Source organism: Sorex araneus, chromosome 5 (assembly GCF_027595985.1).
Source record: "Sorex araneus isolate mSorAra2 chromosome 5, mSorAra2.pri, whole genome shotgun sequence".
In the NCBI taxonomy this organism is placed as follows: domain Eukaryota; kingdom Metazoa; phylum Chordata; class Mammalia; order Eulipotyphla; family Soricidae; genus Sorex; species Sorex araneus.
In genome coordinates, this window is record NC_073306.1 from 27,863,439 (window position 1) to 27,890,005 (window position 26,567).

The 26,567-nt window shown below is 52.9% G+C and overlaps 1 protein-coding gene across 10 annotated transcripts; it reads left to right on the forward strand.

Annotated features, from left to right (window-relative positions):
* Positions 1 to 14,471: 14,471 nt before the first annotated feature.
* TAL1 (TAL bHLH transcription factor 1, erythroid differentiation factor) lies at positions 14,472 to 25,981 on the forward strand. Of its 10 annotated transcripts, XM_055140247.1 has the most exons (6): positions 14,819 to 15,251; positions 15,606 to 15,706; positions 16,940 to 17,252; positions 20,667 to 21,104; positions 21,876 to 21,970; positions 25,290 to 25,981. In XM_055140247.1, the coding sequence occupies exons 3-6, from the start codon at positions 17,248 to 17,250 to the stop codon at positions 25,739 to 25,741; spliced, it is 990 nt and encodes a 329-aa protein (XP_054996222.1). In that variant the 5' UTR covers positions 14,819 to 15,251; positions 15,606 to 15,706; positions 16,940 to 17,247; the 3' UTR covers positions 25,742 to 25,981. The 10 variants fall into 10 exon arrangements, with proteins under 10 accessions (XP_054996226.1, XP_054996230.1, XP_054996228.1 ...); XM_055140251.1 differs by lacking the exons at positions 14,819 to 15,251; positions 15,606 to 15,706; positions 16,940 to 17,252 and adding exons at positions 14,472 to 14,586; positions 17,354 to 17,510; XM_055140252.1 differs by lacking the exons at positions 15,606 to 15,706; positions 16,940 to 17,252 and adding an exon at positions 17,354 to 17,510 and having other exon boundaries at positions 14,834 to 14,856.
* The last annotated feature ends 586 nt before the right edge of the window (positions 25,982 to 26,567 follow it).

Consider the following 26,567-nt stretch of genomic DNA (forward strand, 5'->3'; position numbering starts at 1 on the left):
AATGCCCCCTCACACAACCTCTGAGCTCCTTGCTGATCAATGACCCCAAACTCACTTGTTCGTGCCTTTGCCCTGCATACATTCAGCTTGATAGATGCGGATGAGGACACATTCGATACAAGCCTTGCCCTTTGCTAGTTGTAAGACAGGAAAAGGAGTACACCCTGGAAATGCTCACACATTATGAAATAGTGTGTGATGAAAAGCCAAAACGTGTGACTCAGCCTGTAAGCATCCTCGGCAGTGTGAGTGCGATGGCTTCCACCTCTTAATGCTCTTCCAGGATACTGAGCAGAGAGCACTTCACATGCTTAAGCATTCGGCCATTTCAGTCACTGGGCTGACCCCAGCTGCTGGTTGGCATCCTCCTACTAAGGAACAAACTTGGGAAGTAAGTTCCAGGAGTAAGTTGCTGCCACAGGTTCAAGCTCCAGTACATTCTGAGCTCAAGCTGTTTAAGCTTCAGAGAAATACAACTTTGAGTCCTGAGTAGTTCAGGAAGCGCTTTCTACAATAGGGGTCGAGCTGGATCAACAATTTTCATTAAAACGTTCTCCAGCTGTTTTACTAAGTGTTCCCTTTGTCCTTCAACCAAGAAAAAAACTATTTTGGGGGTGGGAGGGCACACCCAAAGATGCTCAGGGCTTACTCCTGGTTGTGCACTCAGGAATCATTCCTGGAGGTGCTCAGGGGACATATGAGAGGCCAGATATTGACTGCTTGTAAAGCAAATGCCTTACCATCTGTGCTATTGCTCCAACCCAAATACTCTTTTTTATTTATTTATTTTTTTAATTTTCTGGGTCATACCTGGCTGTGCTCAGGGCTTAATTCTGACTCTGTGCTCAGGGATTACTTCCTGGTGAGCTTGGGGGAACATACAGGGTGTTGGGGATCAAGCCTAGATTGTCTGCTTGCAAAGCAACTATCTTACTCTATTTTCTCTCTGGCCTGAGACTGCTTTTTTTTTTAAATCTCAGGCTTTTATGAAGACAATCCCCACTGTGTTCATGTTAAATTTATATTTCAGTGATTTTACATTGTGGCAACTACTAAGAATCTAGAGCAAAGGCTCCAGGAAATTAGGGGGAACAAAAGATTTCTATGTGCCCTTATTTTCTAGGCATTACTCATGAGGGCAGATCCTTTTATAGTATCCTAGATTAACCAAGAGGCTTTTATGGGTGAAAAAAAAATTGTTTTTTTTCAGTGCCTGTGGACTGAAGCGATAGCACAGCAGGTAGGGCGTTTGCCTTGCACACGGCCAACCCAGGTTTGATTCCTTCATCCCTCTCGGAGAGCCTGGCAAACTACCAAGAGTATCCTGTCTGCATGGCAGAGCCTGGCAAACTACCCATGGTGTATTTGATATGCCAAAAACAGTAACAACAAGTCTCACAGTGGAGACGTTACTGGTGCCCGCTCGAGCAAATCAATGAACAACGGGACAACAGTGCTACAGACAATGCTACGGTGCAGTGCCTGAGGATCTAACCTGGATCTTCTGCATGCCCATTTACCACGGAGTCACATCCCTAGCCCTGCAAAAAGAAATGCAATGATAGAATCTTAGGGCTGCACATTTCTTCATTCTTTGCAGAGAACTTTCCAACTTTCTTCCATATATAATTTTCACAACCCAAATCCCACTCAGGTATGTCATGCAGGCATAGTTAAATGGTTTTTTTTATGGCTTATAAGATGTACAAAATGAGGTAAAACTCAGCCAAGGCCAACATAGATAACCAGGCCATCAGTCCGGTGTTTTCCCATCGTATCTAGCCTAGCAGCTAGGTGTGACCAAGCTCATCCCTAGCTTAAATAATAATGGAAGTGAGAATACATTAAAAGGGGCTAGGAGGAGAGTTATTCTGTCAGTCTTCTAGAAGGAGGTGTCATTTTCCAGAACCTGGAGCAATAAGGAAGTAGAAAGATGATCTTTCTGATGACAGGAGACCTAAAGAGAGAAAAGGGAAAATGTACACAAAAAGAAGAGCACTGAGGGGCCAGAGTCGTAGTACAGTGGGGAGGGTAGTTTCCTTGCACATTGCTGACCTGGGTTTGATCCCAGCATTCCATATGATCCCCAATCACCACCAAGAATGACCCCTGAGTACAGAGCTAGGAGTAACCTCTGAGAACCACCGGGTGTGTCCAAAAACAAAACAAACAAAAAAAGCACTGAATTGAGAACCAGCAACAGCAATGAGATACTTCTCATCGCTTTGCCCCAAATTTACTGACATTGAATAAGTCACTTCCTAGCACTGGACTTTAATGTCACATGCTTGAGGGGATGGTATCAGCCCCTGTGTTCCTGACACATTGTGGTTGTATGAAATGAAATCAAAAGAAGTCCACACTCTAGTTTGCAAGAGCAGAGGAGAAAAATGCCCTTGCAGGAGACAGTGGAGTGGGCATTAAAGGGTTTTGAAGGATGTCCACAGGCATAGATAAAATAAATTTCCCCCACCTTTTATATTTACTCTATTTCACAATTGAGCTTAAAAGAATTCCATTTTCCTCACCAAAATGTTGAACAATATCTTTTCAAAAGAGTACCAGGAGGAGCTTGAGAGATAGAACAGCCAGTAAGGCCTTGCCTTGCACACAGCCTTCCTGGATTTGATCCCTGGCACCAAATATGGCTCCTTTGGGTCTCACCCGGAATGATACCAGAGCAGAGTGCAGAAGTAAGCCCTGAGCACTGCTGGGTATGGCCCACCCCCACCCCCACCCCCAAAAATAGGCACCAGAATATCTTTATCAGGTTTAAATCATACATTCTGCTTTTTTGAGGAGCCCAAAGTCCAATGTGAGTAAAGAAAACACCAACCCCGGGGCTAGAGCTATAGTACAGCAGGTATGGCATGTGCCTTGCACACGGCTGACCTGGGTTTGATTCCCAGCACCCCATATGGTCCCCCAAGCTCTGCCAGGAGTGATTCCTGAGTACAGAGCCAAGAGTCAGCCCTGAGCATTGCCGGGGACCCAAAAAGCAAAAAAAAAAAAAAGAAAGGAAAGAAAACACCAACCCCATAAAAGGGGGTATTAGGTCTGGGAAGGCTGGGTGAAGCTCTCTATCTCCTCTCAGTTCCCTGAACGGGAACTGTCTGGGTCACAGAGAACATCCTCAAAGGAAATCCTGTTTTCCCACTTCCTGGTCGAAGGCTGAAGTCCAGGAAAAGGATGGATTTGGGGAGAGTGATGTGTCCTGCCTCTCTGCGGGGGGTCTGGGATCAAGAGGTCAAGAGGGACTAATTAAAAACAGAGATAAAGATAACATCAGGTATCTGAGGGGCTCCAGGATGCAGGATCCTCAGAAATCACTTCATCCTTATGGTACCAGTGAACGTGCAAGAACCCAAAGAGAAAGAGCTTGCTGCAGTTTACACAGTTCACTAAGGACCAAGCTGGACCTGCAGCCTGGCTTTGAGCCCCAGAGACTATACTGTCTGCCTGGCATTTGAGTCAGTAGATTAGGTATCAAGGAGCTAAGTTCCTTCCCGGTTACCCTTATATATTAATTATAAGGAAAAGACAGTGTTCAGCGCACACACACACACACACACAGAGGCACAAACTCACAGGCACATACACACACAAACTCACAGGCACACACACACACACACACACTTTTCAGCCTTCTTGCTTTGCTATAATTGCTCCCTTTGCCCCCATATTCTCCCTGGTTTCAGAACACCAGGTACCCTTGAATATGCAGCTGAAAGACTGCCCCTCCCTTCCCACCCCAGATCCTCTCCCTGTCATGGAAGAAGCCCTTCCAGAATCCTCTTGGGTACTTTCCATGGCTCCCTCTCTAGTCTTCTGATGAACTTATAGGTTTTTATAGTCAGCATGTTTTCTGGTTCTGTGTACCCAGGGTAGAGACCATGCGTGGTTGTGTTGTTCAGTGGTGTTTCAGAGACATGGTAAGTGGAATATTCTCACCATTCTCTGAGGTCTTGTGCTGGATTCTGGGGTGCATAATGAAGGGAAGACACTAATAGCCCACCATTGTTAAAAAGCACTTTATCCCCATGCTTGAAATCATTGTCCCCTAGCATATACCAGAGTCCTGCTCAGCTCTCTCTCATTGATCATGTGAAGGCATAGACGCCAAATCTGGGTTCTGAAAGTAGAATGAGAATGAGCTGGAGAATAGGAGATAGGCTTGTCCCTAGAGAGGTTTGTATTGTGGCTTGATTTTTGTTTTGGGGGCCACACCAGGCAGTGCACAGGGTTTGCTCCTGGCTCTGTACTCAGGGATCACTCCTGGGCCCAGGAGATCATATAGGGTGCAAAGGATTGAACCCAGGTCAGCCATGTGCAAGGCAAATGCCCTAACAGCTATACTATTGCTTTGGCTCCTCTTAGAGAGGAGAGATCTTTGAAAGTCAGATGGGACTCACCACAACACCAAAACTGTTCACTTGCTGCATCATAGCCCACAGCATGACTGGACGGCACCAGGACATCTGCACTCTAATCTGCACAGCAGCCCGAGAACGAGAGTTAACAAAGCCACCCCTGCCAGCTGCCCTCATGGTGCCATGGCGCACACATCCACAGGTGTGTCAGGAAATGGAGTTGACTGCAGTTGGCCTAGTGTGCTCATGAGACGGGACCCGGGTTCTGAGCTGGTACAGAGCACCCGAGCCAAGAAAGGACAGTTCTTCCCGGCCTCTGCTGGCCAGACACCAAGGCTATCTGACAAAGGAGATGCTCTGTGAATGTGGAGTGAAATGAGTGAAATGAAGGGCAAGGGATTCCATGCGCCCTGGCACCCCATGCTCACCTCACATGAGCCACACTCTGACTTCTCACTGTTCACCTTCTCTCGTTGCTCTCCTGACACCTGAACTCTCCTCTCTGTCCAAGACAGAGGCCATGCTAAAGAATATCCTGTCCAAAAGGTCAATAAAAGTAAACAGAAATTGAAAGGCAGTTAGAGAGCTAGCACAGGGATAAGATGCTTGCCCTTCCTGGGGCCCACTCTGTTTTGATTCTGGCCCCACAGATGGCAGAAATGGCCCTTGAATAAATAACAGTCATGTGTGTCCCCCACCCTGGCACCCAGAAAATAGAATATCCAGACATTAAGTAAGGAAATTTTTTAAATTAAAAAGGTAGAACAGGGCTGGAGTGATAGCACAGTGGGTAGGGAGTTTGCCTTGCATGCGGCCAACCCGGGTTCGAATCCCAGCATCCCATATGGTCCCCTGAGCACCACCAGGGGTGATTCCTGAGTGCATGAGCCAGGAGTGACCCCTGTGCATCGCCGGGTGTGACCCAAAAAGCAAAAACAAAATAAATAAAATAAAAAATAAAAAGGTAGAACATCTAATTTGATCCTTCCAGATGGGAATCTCTGCCTCTCTGTCTCTGTCCTCTCTCATGCATAGTCTCTTCTGGTCCCCAGAGTACTCACTCTTCTCCTGCAGCCAAGCCTGTTTGCAGCTGCATTGTGATTCTGTCACTCTGGGTCTGCCTCTTCCTCAGTTTCTGTAGCCTGAGTACAGAGCTGGCTGTGGATTAGAACTCTTAAAAAAATAAGAGTTTCTATTATATATGATATACAAATATTCATCTACAGACATAGCATCTATATCCCCATATGAATCCTTACACATGATATAAAAACATTATCTTTCCAATCTGTGTGTGTTTTGGTTTGTTTGTTTGGGGACCCCGTGTCAGTGCCCATGGGCTACTTCTGTCTCAGTGCTTAGGGTTATTCCTGTCAGTGCTTAGGGTTATTCCTGTCTGTGCTTGGGAGACCATGCAGTGACAGGGATCAAATCCAGGCCTCCTACATGCAAAGTGTGTGCTCCAGTCCATTGGGCTCTCTGTCTCTTATATTTTTTTTAATCCCTATTTAATTTTAAAAAAATTATTTTGGTTTTTGGACCACACCTGGCAGTGTTCAGGGCTTAACTCTGGGTCTGTGTTCAGGGATCTTTCCTGATAGGGCTCAGGGGACCCTATGGAGTGCTGAGGATCAAACCCAGGTCAGCTACATGCAAGGCAAATGTCCTAACTGTTGTACTACCACTCTGCCTCCTTACCCACATTTTAGAAACGACAAAACTGAGTGAGTCCCAGGAAAGTGATCTAACTTGCTTGGGACTATCCTGATCACACCATCAGGCACTCTGCTATGATGGGTGATCTGGGCCAGGCACATAGGACCAGAGCCATAGGGATGAGCAGCCTCCTAGCCACACAGCTGTGTGACAGAACCAAGAAAGCCGCAGGGTCTGAGTGGTGCCTTTAATAAAAGAAACTCAGCCTCTCCTTTCCATCTTCACTGTCCTGTCCCCTTGTCACTGCCCCATAGAGCTGACCCACAGGCTGATGAGTCTCTATCAGTACGAATTGTTAGACATGTGACCAGAGAACTGATACTCTAGTGCTTCAGGGTACCTGTGGGGAACTGGAGTTCTTACTGAGAGCCCAAGCAGAGATCCAAAAAGAGGAAGGAGGTAAAGATGAGAATGAGATTAAAAACGGGGACAGATTGACAGGGCCAGAGGCAAGAACAAGAGCAGAACCAAAGAAAGAGAGCTTGAGACAGAGATGGTAGAGATGAGCAGCAGAGTAGAGATAAGAGATAAAAGGGAGAATGGGCTTGTGGTTCCCTTACCCCAGCCCTAGTGCAGATGGGGAAACTGAGGGTCCGAGAAAGAAATGACTCCTTCCTGGCTGACGTCTGTCACCTTTCCAACTCTGTCAGCTCAGTTCCTCTCTATTCCCCCGATGTGTGCTAATGATCCCTGGGCCTGGCCCTTGAACAGCCAGAGTTAAACTGAGGGAAAGCTCCAGATCACGCTAATCGGGACAGCAAGAGGTGAGGAAAAATCAATACAGGTTGGAGCGGCATCGAGCAGGGGAGACTTCCTGGATAAAATTCAAACCCAGTCACCAATACTATTTGCATTCAACTTAATTATTTTTATTTGTTCTTTTATTTTTGTGGTCCTCAGGGCTTACTCCTGGCTCTGTGCTCAGGAATCACACCTGGCAAACTCAGGGGATCATATGGGGTGTGGGGAATTGAACTGGAGTTGGGAGCATTTGAAGCTAGTGTCTTATTCCCAATACGCTCTTTAGCCCTAAAGTACCCAGTCTAAATGTACAGTTTGACATGTAAATTACAACCATCTTGACAGTCAAGAAAGTGTATGTTAGTCCTATCGCCCGGATGAAACATCATCAATATGGATTAGTTTTGCTCCCTCCCTCCCTTCTTCCCTCCCTGCCTTCCTTTCTCTTTATTTCTGTATTTTTTTCTGTTTGGGGGTCGTACCCTTGGGTGCTCAAAGCTTACTCTTCACTCTGCTCAGGGATCACTCATGGTGATGCTAGGGGGACCTCATGCAGTACAGAGGATGATGGTGTTGGCTGTGTAGAAGGCAACTGCCTTATCCCCTGTACCATCTCTCTGCCCAGCTCTGCCTTTTCTAGAATTCCAGCTAAGTGGATTCAGATGCTCTGCACCCTTCTGCCCGGCCTCTTTCACTTGGCACATTTTGGACATTATTTGATATTCTTGTATATATATCAATAGTTTGTTTAAATTTTGTTGCAGAGCAGCACTTAAATGTACCAAAAGTTGTTTACTTGCTTAGATCCTGTTGAGCATTTAGATTGTTTCTAGTTTTTTGCTACTGTGAATAAAGTTGCTGAGATTTGTGCACAGGAGTTCCTGTGGATATATTTTCCAGTTAAGTACATCTGTGTGGGGCTGGAGAGAGCTGTTTCTGAGAGCACACTGCATACAGGAGGCACAGGTGTGATCCTAGGCATCACCTGGTCCCCTGAGCTTAGAGTCCGGAGTGGCCCCCCAAGCACCCCTGGGTGGGACCCAAAAGACCAAAGTATTTATGTGTAAACTGTGTTTATAAAGTACAACCAAAGACTTCTCCAAAGAGCGATTGAGCCATTTTTGTATTTCCTTCACCAAGGAGTGGCCCCTATTTTAAAACAAACAAAACAAATTTCTGGGCTTTACTGGCAGTTTCTGATGTAGGAGGCCTGGGTGGGGCTGTGAATTTGTCTTTCTCCGGGTTCCCAGGTGCTGCTGCAGGTCAGTCTGCTGATCACTGGACTGGAGTGAGGCTTCTTCCTGGTTGCAAGCTGTGTGGCAGTCCTGAAATTTGCAAGTGCAAAAGGGAATCTCCCCCTTTCCAAGCTTGAGTTTCTTCTTTAAAAACAAACAAAAAACCACAAATTGCTAATTAAAAAATATTTTTAGTTTTAGTGACTTAAAAAGTTATTCCTGATTAGGTTTCAGGCATACAATGCTTCAACACCAATCCTTCACCACCATTTACTTTCCTTCACCTTCATTTCCCTTCCACCCACCAGTCTGCCTCTATGAGACGCACTTTTTAAAATATACATAATTTTTGTCACTGTGTTTACAGCACTATTACTGATAGTGTTTTATGCATAGCACTTTGCCACCTGCCAGCACCAACTTCTCCTCCTCCTGGTTGAACACTTCCCTCTACCATACTTGTAACCTTATTTCTGTCCTATTCCTCTGCTCCCCCAATTGCATATTTCCTACTGACTACCAGTTCTCATGCTCTTTATTTCCATTGTCTTTGGGCATTTGTTATTCCACTGTTTATATTCCACATATGAGAGAGATCATTCTCTGTTGGTCTCTCTCCCTCTGACTAACTAAACTCAGCATGATGTTTGCCAGATCCATCCGTGTAGCAGCAAAATTGCATGATTTTGTTTTTTCCTATAGCCGAGTCATATTCCATTGTGTATATGCACCATCATTTTTTTTTTTTTTTTGCTTTTTGGGTCACACCCGGCGATGCACAGGGGTTACTCCTGGCTTTGCACTCAGGAATTACTCCTGGCGGTGCTCGGGGGACCATATGGGATGCTGGGATTCGAACCCGGGTTGGCCGCGTGCAAGGCAAACGCCCTACCCGCTATGCTATCGCTCCAGCCCCTGCACCATCATTTCTTTATTCAGTCATCTGTTCTTAGGCATTTGAGCTTTGGCTATTGTGAATAGTGCTGCAAGGAACATAAAGGTACAAATGTCTTTTCTCCATTTTGTTTTTGGGGTATATTTCAAGAAGTAGCTTTGTGGGGTCAAATGGCAGCTCAATTCCTAGTATTTTTAGGAATGTCCATATCGTTTGCCAGAAAGGCTGGACCAGTCAACATTTCCACCAGGAGTAAATGAGAGACTCTTTCTCCCCGCATCCACACCAGCACTGGTTGTTATTGCTCTTTGGGATATGTGCCAGTTTCTGTGGTGTGAGGTGATATCTCATTGTTATTTTGATTTACGTCTCCCTGATGATTAGTGATATAGATGATTAGTGATATATTTTTTATATGTCTTTTGGCCATGTGTGTGTCTTCTTTGAGGAAGTTTCTGTTCATCTTCTTCCCATTTTTTAATGGGGTTGGACTTTTTTTTGTATATTTCTATTAGTGCTTTATATATTTGGAGTTACCCCTTTACCAGATGAGTGATGGGCAATAATTTCTCCCAGTCTGTGGGGGGAGTGCCTTAGTATTTTGGTTACCATTTTCTTTGAGGTGTAGAAGGTAACCCCTTAATAAAATGTACAACCCTCCACCAAACTTGGCCTTCTCCAACTGAATGGTTTGACCCAGGGAAGGGGGCCAACCCCTAAATGGAGCCAGTTATGGATGATAAAAGGGGGAAATGGACATTTTATTAAATTCAGGGCTTATTATTATCAAATTTAAATGGGTTTAAGAATATATAGCATGCTCTTGGGGGCTGGAGCGATAGCACAGCGGGTAGGGCGTTTACCTTGCAAGCGGCTGACCCAGGTTCGATCCCTGGCATCCCATATGGCCCCCCAAGCACTGCCAGGAGTAATTCCTGAGTGCAAAGCCAGGAGTAACCCCTGAGCATCGCTGGGTGTGACCCAAAAAGCAAAAAAAAAAAAAAAAAGAATATATAGCATGCTCCAATGCAAGGCCAATCCCCTCTCCCTTCTACAGAGGAGATAAAATTCAGAGATGAAGTAACTTTCCTGAAACAATGTGACTGGCAAGTGAGGAACCAGGCCACCCAGAGACTGACCCTGGTACCCTTAGGCCCATGGACACCTCTGTCAGTGGCTCTAGTGAAGTCTGGGGGTCCCTGCCTGGGGATGTAAGGGTTAACTGGATGACTCAGGCAGGGTCACACAGGGGTGCACCATATACCACCTTCCCAGGACAAGGGGGGTGTCAAGAAAGCTTAGGGGTCAGCTGATGCCCAGAGAGAGGGGAGGCAGAAGCCCAAAAATAACATTAAAAAGTCTCGACTTTGGGAGTAGGGAGAAAGCAGCCCCCGGGGTGGGCTGGAGATACAGTGGGCGGGGCTGCAGGGTCCAGGAGACCCCGCAGCGCCCCCAGCCCCGCTTCCTGTCCCCGCACTGGAGGAGGGGCGGCATTTCCTGGCGGCCGCGTCACCCGCTCCGGGAGCTCAGCTCGGACTGCGCTGACCAACAGGCACCAGATGCTATTTCGGGCGGCGCCGCTCTGGCAGTTTCCGTTTTTCCACCGACAGTCGGAAACTGGGGACCGGGAGGTGCAGACGTCATAAGCCCGCTCCCCGCGGGTTGGGGGTGAGGCAGAGTCAGGTAAAGTGTCCAGGCGGAATCAGAATCGCTAATGGAGGGGGTGGGGACGAAGACCCCTGAGCCGCAGCTGCACCAGGGCTGACTAAGGCATGAACATAGCACCATAGCCCCCACCCGCCCTATGCCATCCCACTCCCTGTGCCATCTTAACCCACCTGTGCCATCCCCACTGGTGACATCCCCACTCACCTGTACCATTCCTGCTCACTCGTGCCAGCCCTATTCACCTGTGCCATCTGCTTACCGGTGCCAATTCTGCTCATCTGTGCCATCATCTACATCTGCCCTGTGCCATCCCCATCCTGGGTGCCATCCTTGTCCCTTGTGCCACCTCTCTGCCATCCCTTCCCACCTGTATCATCCTGTCCCCATGCTATCCTCCTGTGCCATCTCCATGCACCTGTGCCATCCCCACCTACTTTGTGCCATCCCTGCCCTGCCTGTGCCATCCCCGCTCACCTGTATCATCCCCGCTCACTGTGACATTTCCTCTTGCCTGTGCAGATCTTTCCTCTTGCCTGTGCAGATCCCTGTCTGCCTGTGCCATCTCTTTCTGCAGCCCTGGTGCCCTCAAGGAGTTCCAACAAGGCAGGGAGTTGAAGAAGTTTTTCACCAATTCGGGTGCCCTCTCCAGGAATACTACTTCTCCTGCCAGCACCAGGGCTAGACACTGGATTTCTCCTGCTCCCCCACCCTCTCAAACCCCATTCTTACAAATCTGCTTTAATATTCAATATACATGTCTCCCTTCACCCATCTCTTGCCCTCTCTTCTATCAGCCCTCTCGAGACTACCACATTGGTCTCAGAACTGGTCTCTACACATCCTTCCTATACTCCCACTTGCACCCATAGAACTTCCTAGAAATGTGCATTGATCCTGGTGGTTTAATAGCCATCCCAAACAAATAAACACGTTTCCCCCCCTCCATCCTACCCATTGTACAGACCTGCCCTAGCTGTTCAGAGCCCTTCTGTCCCCTTCATGAAGACCCATTTCAATCCTCGGTCCCTGTCGAGGGGCCAGAGTACCACCTCTTCTCAGCTCTCAGACCCACCTCAGTAAGGCACCACTTCTCAAGGAAGCATTCTCTAGCTGGGCTCCAAATACAGGAGCTGTCCCCCTTTTTTGGTAGAGACTCAAAGAACAACAATGACTTGCCCAGTGGACAATAGGTACCTGGCAGAATGGGGCTTTGAGCTACACAGTCATCTCATTGCTTTAATGTAGTTGCTCCCCTCCCTTCCTTTCTGGAGGCTGGGGTTGTGGTGTGCGCATGTCACACAGTTGTTTGCATTGCATGGGATGGAATGGGGGGATTGTACTCAGAGAAATGAAGCATTACGGGGGATCAAACTCATGGACTCACTCATGCAAGTCAGACATGCTACCAGAATCCCATGCCCAGGTTCTGAGCTCTGAGCTCTGAATCATAGGACATCCCACCCTTCCTATGAAGTGATAAAAGCAAAGAAAGGCATCGGAGACAGACGGGGGGGGGGGGGGGGCGCGTGTTGGTGATGAGCAAGCCTGGGGCAGAAGGGGCAGAAAAGGTTGAGTCTTAAATGGCTGTTTTGAGAAGAGAGGCAGCCGTGAGGGCTACAGCACAAGGGCAGAGGGTGACTTGGTAAGGATGGCTCAGGGCTGGAGTCAGGCAAGGGTTAATGTGAGAGATGGGACTGAAGTGACCCAGAGCTCATGCCCAGCAATGGGTGGCTCTCTGATCTCCCAGCAACAAGACCAGAAATAAGATTTTCTATCAAAAACCTGGGGGCAATTTCCCCAAGGAAAGCAGGAGGGAGAGGCTGCACTGAACTAAGCTTACTTTCAGAGTCATCCTGATGGAGGAAACCCTGTGGGGACGCATTCTGGACTCACTAGGCTCAGTCTGTAATCAGACAAGAGACATGCTCCAGTTCTCAAGCCCAAAAAGGGGGCACAGCCAGAGATGCTGAAAGACACAGCTGGTGGGAAGTTCAGTACTCACATGTGGGTACTTTCCCTCCTGGCCATGGGAAACTTTGACCAAGATACACATCTCTTCATTTCCTTCTCTAGAAAGATAGAAAGGGCCAGGGGAGAGCTCAGTGGTATAGCCATGAGGCAGCCACAAGGCCTGAGTCTGATCCCTGGCACTGCTTCATGCTATGTGGGATTTCTGGGGCCACCACAAAGTGTGCAGTTTCTGTAGGGTTTTTTTAAAATGCTTTTTGGGTCACACCCAGTGATGCTCTGGGATTAATCCTGGCTCTGCACTCAGGAATTACTCCTGGAGGTGCTTGGGGTACCATATTCGATGCCGGGGATTGAACAAGGGTTGGCCACATGCAAGGCAAATGCCCTACTCACTATACTATCTCTCCGGCCCCAGAGTGTACAGTTTCTGGGACACAACAACCAGGTGTACAACTCCTGGAGAAAACCACAACTGACTCTGTGACCCTCATCATTATAACAAGAAAAGAAAGAGAAAGGGCAGAATAGAGAAAAAGGGGCAGGGGAGACTGAAAATGTCAATGTGGGCGCAGATGCTGTTACCTGGACAGGGGGGGTTTCCACAGATTTTCACCTTCACTACCACATTCTAAAGGTCATTTTATTGAATCCCCACGACTCTGTGAGGTAGGTATTCTCTCTCCATTTTACACAGGAAATTAAAGTTCAGCATCAAGTGACTTGTGCTGAGATTTGTACCTGTGCTATTAGGAGCTTAGAACCCTCCTCCCAGGCCAGATCCCAGTGACCCTCCTTCCTGGGAACCTGTTCCAGGTTCACCCAGTGAACCTGTTCCAAAAAAAGACTGCCCAGTGCCATTACTGATCCAACCCCAGGTTCTGCTCTTCATAAGTAGGTGACATTGGAACAATCACTTTTTCTCCTCATGCCGTCCTCCCCTTTATCTGTAAATTGAGATCAAAAGAGTACCGATCCTTTAGGATCCTGTATGAGAACTAAACAAACTCATTTCTATTTGTAGAGTGCTTAGAACAATGCTCCAGTGAGGTGGAGTGGTAGTACAGCGGGTTGGACGTTTGCCTTGCATGTGGTCAACGGGGGTTTGATCCGGGTCACTCCATATGGTTCCCAGAGCCCGCCACCAGGAGTAAACCCTAAGCACCGCCGGGTGTGGCCCCTAAACCAACCAAACAAACAAAAAGAACGGTGCTCCAGTAGCAGGATTCAAATGGTGAAAATACTGCAGGACCGAGGCATCCTGTTCTGGACTCTGCGCTCAGCTGAAACTCCGCACAGGAGTCCTGTAAGCTGTGCACGCAGAGAGCCGCTGGTCTGAACCCTGTCCTTGCCATTCGAGGCAAGCAGGCTCGTTTTAGAGCAGAAAGGGGACCAGGCTGAAGTAGTGGAGGGGCAGGGAAGAGCTGGAGAGTTTTCTGGGATACGAAGACCTGCCCGCTGAAACGTGGAGAAAGAGTATATGCTGAGATGAAGGGATGGATGGGAGCGATGGTTCCCGAGTCGGGGCCGATGGAAGCAAGGGCAAAGTATGGCAATGAGACTCACTGAAGAAAAGGTGTCTGGAAGGCCCAGGGTCTGAGATTTTGGGGCGACGGGGCCCGAGACTAGCACACGCCACCCTCTGTGCCGCACGTCGAGGAGCCCGATCCCAGCGCCCGCGCCACCGGGCCGCACAGCCCGCGGTGCAATTGCCAAATTAAAATGAATCATTTGGCCCATAATGGCCGAGGCGCTTATCCGGGGGGAGCGGGCCCGCGGCAGCGCCTTATCTCGGCGGCGCACACGGCCCCGGCGCGCCTCGGCCCATGCTAACGAGGCCGCGAACGTGAGCGGGATTAGAGCGCGTCGGCGGCGGAGCGGGGCGCGGCGGGGGGCGGGCTGGCGGGCGCGGGGGGCCGCGGCGGGGGGCGGGCCGGCGCACGCAGGACCGGGCCTCAAAATGGCCTCGCGCGTCCCCCCGTAGCGGCGAAACGTGAGCATTCTAGCCTGTTTTTTTTTTTCTGGGGTGGGTGGGGGAGAGCACCCCGTGGCCTCCCACGGCACGCCCCGTCCATTTCCTCCCCCCGGGGCCCACTGGCCGCCGCGGGCCCGCGCCTTTCCCGGGGCCGCTTTCGCTGGGGGCCTTTTCCTCGGACGTCCTGGCCCGCCGCGCCCGCGCCGCCGCGGCCCCTCCCGTCTCGGAGACTCTCTTCCTTCCTTCCCCTTTTTCCTTACGCAATATACAGAAATGCGCGAGGCGGTGGTTGGTTTTCATTTCTTCTTCGTGGTTGTGTGCATGCGGTGAGATTGTGCGAGTGCGTGCGCGCGCCGTGGGCCATGTCCGCGGCTCGCCGGTGCGGTCCCCTCGCAGGGAGGCGGCGTGTCCGCGTGCTCTGGTGTCCGCGCGGGGTCGGTGCGCGGATCGGGGTGCCTCGGGCCCCTTCTGCGTTTTCCTCGTCGTCGGTGCTGGTGCACCGTGGCCTTCTCGACGTGGATCTGGCGCTGTGCGTTTGGGCCGTGTGCTCTTGGCGCGGCTCGTCTTTGCTGCGGTTCGTTGTTGAGCCGGGCGAGTGCACTCGCCGCGGAATCGGCTTGTGCGCGCGAGAGCGCTGGCCTTGGATTTCGTTGTGCCGCGGTGGGCAGTGCGGACCTCGCCAGGTCTGCAGGCTGGGCAGTGTGGGATAGAGTTTTTTCCTTCGCCTCCCTTCCATAGGGCTGGACCCCGGTGGGGGGGGGGGCGGGGGGCTCTGCACCCTGTTGGGTGCCTGGGTGCTGGTGTCCTTTAGAGGTGCATTTACCAGTCTCGGGGAGGGGATGGAGAACGAGCGAACGAGGGATGGAGGTGGCCTGGGGGCGGGGAGAGAGATTTCACTTTTTATTCCAAATTATGATGTATTCAGAAGCCAGCGTTGGCTCGCACGGGCAGAGTCCTGTCGGCGGCTGCTGTGTCTCGAGGCCACTGTATGACTCGGTATTTGAGGGGGGTCGGTAGTGAGTAGGAAGCTCTTGCAGGCTTGAAGCCAACCGAGCAGCGCTCGCCGCCCAAGCCCGCGCCTTCAAGCTGGGGGCCGCCGACTTCGGTTCCCGCCACACCCGGGCTGCGTCCATTTCTGGTCAGTTTCGCGGTTTTGGCCGCTGGGATCTGCGGGAGGGGTCCCCTAAAGACAATGGGCGCGATCTCCAGGCCTCGCGTCGCGAGCGGGGACCCTAGGGAGCATCTCCGAAGAACGATTTTCCATCCCTTCCCCGCGGTGAGCGACATTCCCTCGAGCGTCGGCGACCAGGCCGAGCTCCGTGGAGAGAACGGCCAGGGCTGTCCTAACTCTGAAAGAAAGAAAGGATTTTGTTTAGTCAGTTATTGTGGTCGCTAATATCACCATCACTCATCAGCGGCAGCATTTAATTTTAATTAAAAGAATCGCCCAGGAGCTAAGCGGCCAGTCCCTTATGGCTTCTTTGGAAGGATAACAAAGCAACGCCGCTCCCCCGCCCTTTTTTTTTTTTCTAAGTTGCTGGGTTTGGGGTATGGAGAAAAAATGGAGAGCGCAGAGACTCAGTCACAAAGCAGAAATGAACCCCGACCTAGCATCCCCTAACAAGTGGACCCCGCATCTTCACACTCCTCTCTCCGTTCTGATTAACAGAGGGGATAAAAATCTCCAGCACTGGACCAAGCGGCAGGGAAGAATTATGCCTAGATTCCCCCCCCCCAAAAAAAAAAAAAAACTACGGCCCAAAGAAAGAAGTCTTTGCAATTAATTTAAGGCTTCAATGTGTGGTTCTAAACCGATGATTTAGACAAGACAAATTAAACAGGACTTGGGGTTGGGATGATCTCTATACCCTCCGCCAAAGCAGCAGCACCGAATGTGTTTAAACCCTTGCCTTGTTTGCTGCTGAAAGCAATGATTAGAATTCCCTGGCAAATCAAAAATGGTTTAGGGATAGTTAGAGCTTGCTATCTTGCTTTCTTTCCTTCCTTCCTTCTTTTTCTTCTTTCGTTCTATTTTGGATACTTCCTAAATTTTCTCCTTTTTTTAATCCCCCTTTCTTTCTTATCCTTGTTCCCTTTTCTTTCCCCCCTCTTAACCGGTAGGGAAAAAGAAGGAACCTGGACCGCTCGGCCATCTCACCCCTCCCCCATTCTCTCATTCGGCGCGCCGACTCCATTCCGATTCCGTTCCTCCGGGAACGGGAAGGGACCGCCTTTGGAATTGCGTCCTGGTTTCGCTTTGGGCTGGAGGGGGCTGGTGGGGGGTCATGGAGAAAGTGGGGGCCTCGGAGGCTCTGGCCCACGGACCAGGGTCTGAAGACTGGATTCTTCTTTCCCGACACGCGTCCTTCAGCCCACTCCTGTCTGGCAGCAGCCAGCTCTGTTCTGGGACCGAAGCTCCAGCCTGACCCGGATTCGGAGCAAACCGCGTAGACACGTCCGTGGTTGGGAAACAGACTCAGCCTCGCTGATCCAGACAGATCCGTGCTGCAGGGTCTCACGCTATTCCAGGCGGTGGGCCACGGGTGGCCACGGTCCGAGCCTGGCTATTCCTGATTGGTCAGGTGTGGGGTCTTTTTATGGGAGGGGGTGGGGGAAGCTCCACACCTGCAGGCTGGGCCAGAAAGCTGTTTACCATTCCCTGGACTGGTTGGCGAGGACATGAGGTAATTCCCAGCCATTGACCCCCATTTCTCTCTCCCTCCTCTCGCCCTCCCTCTTTCTCTCCACCCCCATCTTTCCTGGAAACTCGCTTTGGGCGCGGCAGACCGCCCAGGACCACACGGCGGCCTAACTGCTGCTCTCTCAGCAAGAGAGGGGGAAAGCTAAGACCTGGGGCTCGATCTGGACCTCGGCTCCCCCCCTCTTCAGCAGAGGAGAGGAGATTCTATTCAGAGAGGTCCCTCTCTCTAAATATGCCCCAGGTGAGGTGATTTTGTGTGTGTGTATGTGTGTGTGTGTGTGTGTTTTGAAGGGGTGGGAGAATGGTATGGGTGGGAAATGTCCAGCAAGGCCCTGGTTTCTGGCCTGGGGTGGGGGTGGGAGAGTTCAGGACCGAGGAGAGCCCAGTCTCAGATGAGAAGTGGGGAGCAGGAACCCAGAGCTGGGGATCTGGATCCTCCGGTCTCTGCTGCGGCTGGCTCTGGCTGCCCATGGTGCCTCTTTGGCCTCTAGCTGGGCCTTTTCCTCCCTGGCCCTGTAAACACAGCTCGCATTGGTCTTCTCCAGGCCGCTCCCATTGGTCCAGTTCTGCAGCCCTTTTATGGGCCCCTAACTTTGGGCTGGTTGTATCCGGGTGGGCAGCAGGCCCACGGAAGGCCCAGGAAGAAGGTCACTGGTGTTAGCGCAGTCCAACTGGGGTGGGACCAAAGCCCAGGGTGGGGTGCTCTGGAGCACCCCACTTCTCCCCAGGTGGCAGGAAAATGGTTCTATTCAGGAAAGGCTGACTTGGGTCACTGTGCAAGTCTGAGTCTTCCTCAGGGGCGATGGGGGTATGGGGGCAGTATGAGGGCGTATCTCTCCGTATCTCGGGTGGCTCCCCAGGGGTATAGGGGAGGCTGTTTTCGTATAAAAATGCTCTTTGCAGTGTGGGAGTTTGGATTGCCCAGGCCCTGGTGCTGCCTGGTCAGAGGCTCACAGCATCCGCAGCAGTGGTTCTGGCCAGGTACAGCAGGTCTGAGCTGGGCCTTGGCCACACAAAGAATTACAATGGTTGCGTACTCTAGTTTGATTCCCAAGGAAACCACCGGGCTACTTCATCTTCCCCACACACAAATACCAATCACCCAGGCCTGCCTTTTCGTAATCTAACCGAAACCAGGCGATTGGGGAGCTTGGCCCTCAACAAACGGAACGGAACGTACTTGTGAGTCCTCTATGGTGGCTTCCTGCCGAGCTAGAGCCCCTGGGCTGGCTGCAGAACAGCTAGCCGGGTTTTCCTGAGGTCCCGGCGGGGGTGGGATGGGGGATAGGGGGGCGGGGAGAGGCGGGCCTCAGACCCCGGAGGACCAATCTTTGCTTTCACACAGGGAGCGTCCCCACATATAGATATTTATAGGCGTGTCTGGAGAGGGCATTTGGGGCCAGAGTCGACTCATCTTGAATAGGTGCTCCCTCGGGCCCCCCACTCAGGGATCTGCTTCTGTGCCTGGAGCCTGGGAATTAACCAGAAGGTATAAATGTGCCCTAAGGAGAGTGGAGCCCAGTCTGGCCATTGCAGTGTCTGCTGCCGCTGGGACTGAAGCACGTGCTGCAGGTGCCAGGGTGAGTTGGGAGAGTGGGGTAGGGAAACTAGCACTGGGGGCCTGTATATTTCGGCTGCAGTTCACCTCCAAGTGAGGGTGTGGGGAGCCAGGAGGATCAGACCTGGTGTACAGTATCTTGTGCATTTCGAGTGACTGCCAGTGCCTTGGTGTCTTGTTCTGTGGCCATCGATCTATTGTCTCTGCCATAGTCGTATGTACACTTGCTTTTGATAAAATGTCTCAGACCCACAGTCTATTCAGCAAGTATTTAACTGGTCTTTGTGGTTTCTGGACTGGGTTCAGAGTGCAGACAGACCCCAGGCGGGAGCCCATATTGAATGGCGAATGGGAATTCTCCATTGGCTTGTAAGTCTGGTGCAGCCAGGCTGAGCTATGGGGAGGTTTTAGTGGATAGTCTGCTCTAGGGTAGGAGCTGTGCAGAACTGTGTGTGTGTGTGTGTGGGGGGCTGTCCGGGATGCTGACTGCTCCCTTATTAGATGGGCCTTGCAGGGGGACTGAAATGAATTTTTATGTGTTAATTGTCTGCTATAGAATACCCTGATCATTCTCAGGGCAGGAATCATATTTTAAACACCTTATAAATCCTTATCTAGTTGACTGTGCATTGATATTTTAATTAAGCTCATAAGTATCCCTCAAACTCTGGACTTGGTCTTGGTTTTCGTTTCTGCTGGCATCTGGGTGCAGGAGCATCTACAGCAGAGCAGGGAGATGCTCTGCTAGAACTCAAATGAGCTCTGGTGGATGGGTACAGTGCCTGTGGGGTGCTCCCAGAGCATGGCTGTCCTCAGCTCATGGGAATTATGGGAGACAGCAGGAGGGGAGCACTGAACCCTTTCCAGGGCAATAGGCCTGTGGGCCGTGGGCTCTGCGGTTCTGGTGATCCAGGCTGCTGACACAAACAATGTTTACTTAAACATTTTCTGGGTGCCCTGCCTGCGATTCCTGGGACTGCACAGCACTGAGGCAGAGACTAGTGCTGGGTGCTTGGAGGAAGCCTTCAGGGCCTTCCTATCAGTCCTTCTGGCTGGTGGAGGGGGGGAGTTCTGGGCTCAGGGGTTGCAAGGTGTCTTCTATGACCCTTCCAGAACCGCTGAGGCTTCTGAAAGCTGCAGAGGAGAGAATGGGGTTCAGAGGACAGACCTTCTCTCCACGCATATACCCGCTGTCTCCTGCTGTGCAGTGTGCCGAGGATCTGGCATGGCCAAACACGCAAGGTTTTGCCTGGTTTCCTGGCACCACTGCAGAGTGGGCACAGGTCCTGAGCTTCTTTCTGTCCCCTTCTTGCACTGCACCAGGCATCTGGGTGTATGTGGGGGGCAAGTTTTGTTGAGGTGAAGGGTGGCTCTAAAGATACCCACCTCCTGATGACTGATTCCTTTCCCACCAAAATCCAAGGGGGAGGGGGTAGTGCTGGAAGAACACGGTGGGGGGTTTGCCCCCTCCTCTTCCCGTGAGGCGGACGGCGCTAGTGCCTTGTCGCCCCTTTCTGCGTTTCCTTCCTTTTTTCCCTCTGGGTTTCTTTCTCTGGGGCTGCATTCCTTTCTCTCCCGGCCTGTCCCCTTCTCCATCTCTGCGCTCCCCATGCGGCATCCCTGAGTCTCCCAGCGCCCTCCCTCCCTTCTCCGAGCCAAAGGTCCCGGCTCCCTCCATTCCTAGCGCCCGGCCTCCACTCAACCTTAGGCCACGAGGGCTGGCGTGTGCACACGTGGCCCTAAGTTTGTCTGGGTGCCCGGGTCTCTCCCCCTGGCCTGCACCCACGCTGTCTGGGGACGGTGGTCTGAACGGGCGTCCGCTTGTCTGTTTGCCCGCAGGATGACGGAGCGGCCGCCGAGCGAGGCGGCCCGCAGTGACCCCCCGCTCGAGGGACGGGACGCGGCCGAGGTCCGCATGGCCCCCCCGCACCTGGTCCTGCTCAACGGCGTCGCCAAGGAAACGAGCCGCGCGACCCCCGCGGAACCCCCGGTCATCGAGCTGGGCGCTCGCGGCGCGGGGGGCGGCCCAGCCAGCGGGGGCGGCTCAGCGCGGGACACCAAGAGCCGCGAGGCGGCAGCGGCCGAAGCGCGCCATCGGGTGCCGGTACCCACCACCGAGCTGTGCCGCCCTCCCGCGCCCGCGCCCGCGCCCGCGCCCACCGAGCTGCCCCCCGACGGCCGCATGGTGCAGCTAAGCCCGCCCGCGCTCGCCGCGCCCGCGGGCCCGGGCCGCGCGCTGCTCTACAGCCTGGGCCAGCCGCTGGCGTCGCTCGGCAGGTCAGAGACCCCGCCAAGGATGAGCGGTGCAGGCCTCGGGCCTCCCGTGAGCAGAGTCCGATGAGCTGGGAGGCGGGGAGGGGAAGGGGTACAGGAGGAACGAGCGTGCTTGTGGGGACCGGGCCTGTGTGTGCGTGTGTGCCTGAATGCGGTGCTGGCAATTTCTCCGCAAGCTCTGCCCTCGGTGTACAGGTAAGAGCGGCTAGACGGGGGGTGGTCGCCAGGGGGCGCTAGAATCTGCAGGGACCGATCCCAGGGTGTGAGATGCCTATTCCCTGAAGGACACACGCAGATAGGGGCGGGGTTGGTGTGGGGACGGGAAGATGAGGTCCTTTAGTCGGAGTTTATGGGCGCGATAGAGCGTGCAGAGTAGGGATGGGGAGCTTTTCAGAGCGGTGAGTCAGGGTTTCCTGTCTGTGGTCTGTCCACCCGCCTCAGGAGATAGGGGTGAGGGGGATAGGCGGGAGAGGGTTAGGAAGCCCCTTTGTGGTGCCTGAATTGCAGCCGTGGGGACCGGGGAGCACCTGTTGTAGGGGAGAGGTGTCTGCATGGGTTGTATGGATGCATGTGTTTGTCTGAGGGTTCATCTGTGTTTGCTCTGTGGGTTCTATATGTGTGTGGCTCCTGGTCCCCTTGCATGTCTGTGCTGCTGCTTGCCCCAGCCAGCTGTTAGGGGTGGGGGGGTCCAGTCTGTGCAGGGGGAGTTGCTCGGGAGCCTCTTCCTTCCCCATATCCCATGTGAACTTGTGGTTTGCCTGTTCCATCCCACAGTGGTTTTTTTGGGGAGCCTGATGCCTTCCCTATGTTTGCCACCAACAACCGAGTGAAGAGGAGACCCTCCCCCTACGAGATGGAGATCACGGATGGTGAGTCTGCCTCTGTCCTCGCCCCTCACCTGGGTCCTGCATGATCAGAGTTCCTGACTGGGACCAGAAGGCCTGTGCAGGGCTGGGAGAGCCTTGGGAAGGGGGATGTGGGTGAGGCTACCATGGGGTTGAGTCCCACCCTTTGAGGTCAGTTTTAGCCCTCCTCTCGGCTGGACCCACAGAAGCCCCAACTCGATGCACGGACCCTCCTGGATTGTGCTGCCTGCTTAGAATTGTACCTTTAGGGGTCTCAGCCCAAGGTTTTAAGTCCTCCAGCCCTCCAGGAGAACATCCACATGACTGTTACTACCTTAGTAGTCTGTGGCCCTGAGCTTGGCGGGGAAGGAATTACAAGAGCTGGGAATTTGAGGATCCTCCCTTCTGTCCAGGTTTGACATGATGTAGTAGATGGAACTGAACACCAGGGGGCAGGAAAGCAGGTCCTTCAGACTGCAGGACTTGGTGTTCCTCCCGGCATCTCCTGCACCTCAGTCCTGCTGAGGGCTGGGGAAGGGTGCTGTGGCCCTTTTCTGCTAGGTTGGCATTTATGGGAGGGGCCTGTGGCAGGAGTATGTGTCCTGAGTTAGAACTTGTGGAAGAGAACACTTAGGGATCGAGGGGCTGCAGGGCACGCTCTGGGTTCAGCCATGGAGGTGAGCTGAAAATAGCCCCTCAGCACCACTAACTAGGTTTGGCAATAATCAAAACACGCACCAACAAGATCCAACCAATCTGAGGCTCTGGGGTGGGGGATCAGGGGAACCATGTGATAGGGGTGCCAGCTAGCCAGATTGGAGAGGGGTGGACTAGATAACAGTGGAGTTCAGCTCAGGTCCAGCCCGGAGTTTCCCAGGGAAGAGGTGTTTTCTTCAAAGCAGAGAGACAACAGAGAGAGTTCATGGGAGAGGAAGGACAACAGGGCCTGGGCAAAGGTTTGGGAAGCTCCTGCCCATGAATGGCTTTGTCTGAGCGTCCACTCAGTACTGGACTGGAGAGTGACCACGGGTGTAGAGAAGCTCGGAAAGATAAGGGTGTGGAGAGCTGCATGGTTTTCTGGGAAGGAACCAGAGAGGAACAGACAGATATGTGGGTGAATGAGGAGATGTGTGTGTGTTGGAGGCAGAGCACAGAATTTATGCGTTGGACTTAGAAATTAGAGATTTAATGGCAACATGCCCCTGAAAGTGGACCTCATGCAAGAACTGAGGCTCACTGCAGAGTCCTACTGCTGAAGTGTTTGGAGTATTGGTTTCCTCACTTATAAAATGGGCCAACCCCACTTTGATCACCAATGCTGCATATGATCTCCTGATCCTCACCAGGAATTAGCCCTGAGCACAGCTGGGTGTGGCCCCCAGATCCATATAGGCAAACAAACATACATAAAGTGGGTAAGATCACTGTTTCCTCAGAGATTGTTGAAAGAGTGTGGTAGGGTAAGACTTTGGGGTCTGGCTCTGGTAGGTACTAAGGATTTGTCAAGGCTTCTCCCCCTTTCTTTGTCTGGAAATGAGGGTTTTGGGTAAATGAGGGTTTTGGGGTCTTCTCTATTCTGCTCTCAGGCACCTTGACTTTGAAAGGAGCCTGAGATGAAACTGACACCTGCCCTTGTCCTCCCTCCCTCTTTACTCTTATCCTTTCTCGGTCCTTCCCCTTCTTCCTCTCGTCCTTCCTTCCTCCTCCCCCTCCTTCCTCCCTCCTTCCCTTTATCCTCTCTCCTCCTCTCATCCGTCCTTTTTCTTCTCCGCATTCATCTTCCCTATGTCCTCCTCATCCTTTCTTCCTTTTCTCCATCCTTCCTCCCCTTTCCCCCATCTTCCCTCCTCCCCTCATCTTTCCTCCTCCTCCTTCCTCCCTTCCCTCATCTTTCCTCCCCTCCTTCCCCGTCCTGCCCTTCCTCTATCTCCCTCCTACTCTACCCCTTTTCCTCTATTCCCCCCTGCCCCATTCCTCCTCTATACCTTCCTCTTGTGTTTCCCTTCTCCTGTATCTCCCTCTTCCTGCCCCCTCCTCCTTCCTTCTCTTTCTCTCACCTCTTTCTCTTTCCCCCTGGTCCTTGCCCCTCTCTCCTCTCCTCCTCCTCTTCCCTCTCAGTCTCCAAGTTCTGAGATCTCCTTCCAGGCTCCGTAGGAGAGGATGGGCCTGACCCTGGGCCTGAGAGTTGCTGCAATGTGCAGGGAGGGTGGGGACTCTGCGCCTGGGGTGGGGAGGGAAGCTCAGTGGGGCCCTGCAGCCTCTTCTGCTCCCCCACATGTTGTATGGGGCATGCAGAGCTCAGCAGGCTGTAGAGGACGCATCTGCACTCAGAGTGATAGGCAGCCAGAGCGCCCCGTCCTGGACCTGGGGGGCTGTCCTGCTCCCCACCCCAGTGAAGTCTCTTTCCCTCTGGTCTCAGTTCTCTCTCCAGTCCCCCAGGTGCCCGTGTGACCAGTGGGTCAGCACACATTCTGAAGGCCCTCCCCGGGCCTCCCACGCATGCGCCTACCAGCCTGGCTGCAGTCACTGTCCGGCTCAGGCCTTTGCACAGGCCTGTCCACCTCCGTCCTCTATCTGCTAGCTGGTCCCTTCTCCAGCTTCGAGTTCTCACCTTCCAGGCACTGCCTGGTCTGAGAGTCCCCCCAGGTGCCTGGCCCCTTCTCATCTCTCACGCTCCCCCGCCCCCACCTGCTTGCTATTTGCTTGGTACTTGCTCATCTGTTTTCAGTCCCAAGAAGATGCCAGCTCCCAAGGGAGAAACTTGTATTTGATCCTGTTTGTTTGGTTCTTAGATCCCAGCCCAGGTTGTTTGGATAGTGAGGAACAGGTAAAGGTTTACAGTGTTGAATTGAGGCAGTTGTCAGCTGAAGTTCTGGGCTGGTGTGGGGAGTCAGACTGCTGAGCAGTCTTAGGACCCAAGTTATTAGTATTATTGCCATTTTACAGACCTTGAAACTGAGACATAGATGTTTTAAATAACATCCCTCTAGTCACTGTCTTGTGACAAATTCTGGGTCAGGAACAGAGCCCATAGAGCCAGACTCCAGGATTACCCTCTTCATGACTGCTGCAGGGCCTCTCGGCAGAGATGAACAGAGTGAACGAATGATATATGGTCCCTGCCCTCCATGTCTCATAACCCAGACACTGAAGAGAGAGGAGTAGGCAGGCTCTGGGGGTGCGGCAGGACACGTCTGGGAGAGAAGGAGCCTGGTGGGATGAGTGAGAGTTTTCTCCAGGACGGGACCGGGCAGGAGGCAGGAGCTGTCCCAGGCTGCTCCGTGGTAGTCCCCCTCCTTCCCGGGGAGATCTCCGGTCCATGATCCTGACCCTTGTCTTCCAGGCCCCCACACCAAAGTCGTGCGGCGCATCTTCACCAACAGCCGGGAGCGCTGGCGGCAGCAGAACGTGAACGGGGCCTTCGCGGAGCTGCGCAAGCTCATCCCCACCCACCCTCCGGACAAGAAGCTCAGCAAGAACGAGATCCTCCGCCTGGCCATGAAGTACATCAACTTCCTGGCCAAGCTGCTCAACGACCAGGAGGAGGAGGGCAGTCAGCGCGCCAAGCCCGGCAAGGACCCCGGTGTGGGGGCGGGCGGAGGGGGCGGGGCCGGGGGCGGCGCGCCCCCTGACGACCTCCTGCAGGACGTGCTCTCCCCCAACTCCAGCTGCGGCAGCTCCCTGGACGGGGCGGCCAGCCCGGACAGCTACACAGAGGAGCCGGCGCCCAAGCACACGGCCCGCGGCCTCCATCCCGCCTTGCTGCCTGCCGCGGACGGAGCAGGTCCCCGGTGATGGGCCCCCGGACTGGCCAGGCGGGTGTCCCAGGCCTGTGGGCCCCGGGGCTTCGGGACAGGTGGGCTGAGAACTGGACAACCCTGAGGCAGGGCAGTGAACTTGAGCTTTCCTTGATGGTTAAACTTCCGGAAGCCCTCCGCCCCCTGCAGCTGGCCGCCCCATTTCTAGCCTTGGTAGGAGACTGGAAGGACGGAGCAAAGTGGTACTTTCATGACGACGACGGCACGGTCTTGCCCCTCCCTCCCGCCCCTCAGAGCTCCCGAGCAAGAGGCTTGAGGTGCACTGCTTGGGGCCTGGAGCTTGGGCGCCCCATCTTTAAAGAGACTCTCGTCTCCCCTGAGGTTCTCAGCAGCCTGCGCCTTGCCCATAGCCCCTTCCCCTCGCAGGGCGGCTTCAGTGGCCACTCTGTCCAAATCTCTAGGTACCCAAGAGCTGCCCATTTGCTGAGCCCCGTCTTCACCGAGGCCCACGCTGGTCCATCCAGCTTGCAGTTGCTGCCAAGTCACCTCAGGTCTCCGGGTGCCTTCCTCTGGCGGCATGGAGTGGAGGGCTGGTGCTTGGCCGGCTGGGCCAGAGGGCCGGAGAACCCAGGAGCCCTTGCCTCTTGCCCTGGGGATCAAAGCTCTGCCTTTTGCCTTCCTTACTAATCCTTGGGGCTGTGGGGGCCCCACTCTGTGGCCGTGAACGTTCGCTGTTGGGGTCTGTGGGATTGCAGAGAAAGGGATCTGGAGTATGATAGACAGACCTGTTTTGGGCTCTGGGGGCCCAGAGCTGGTGCCGGTGTGCCCGTTTCCTGCTCCTGCTCGGGACCCAGTGCCCACGC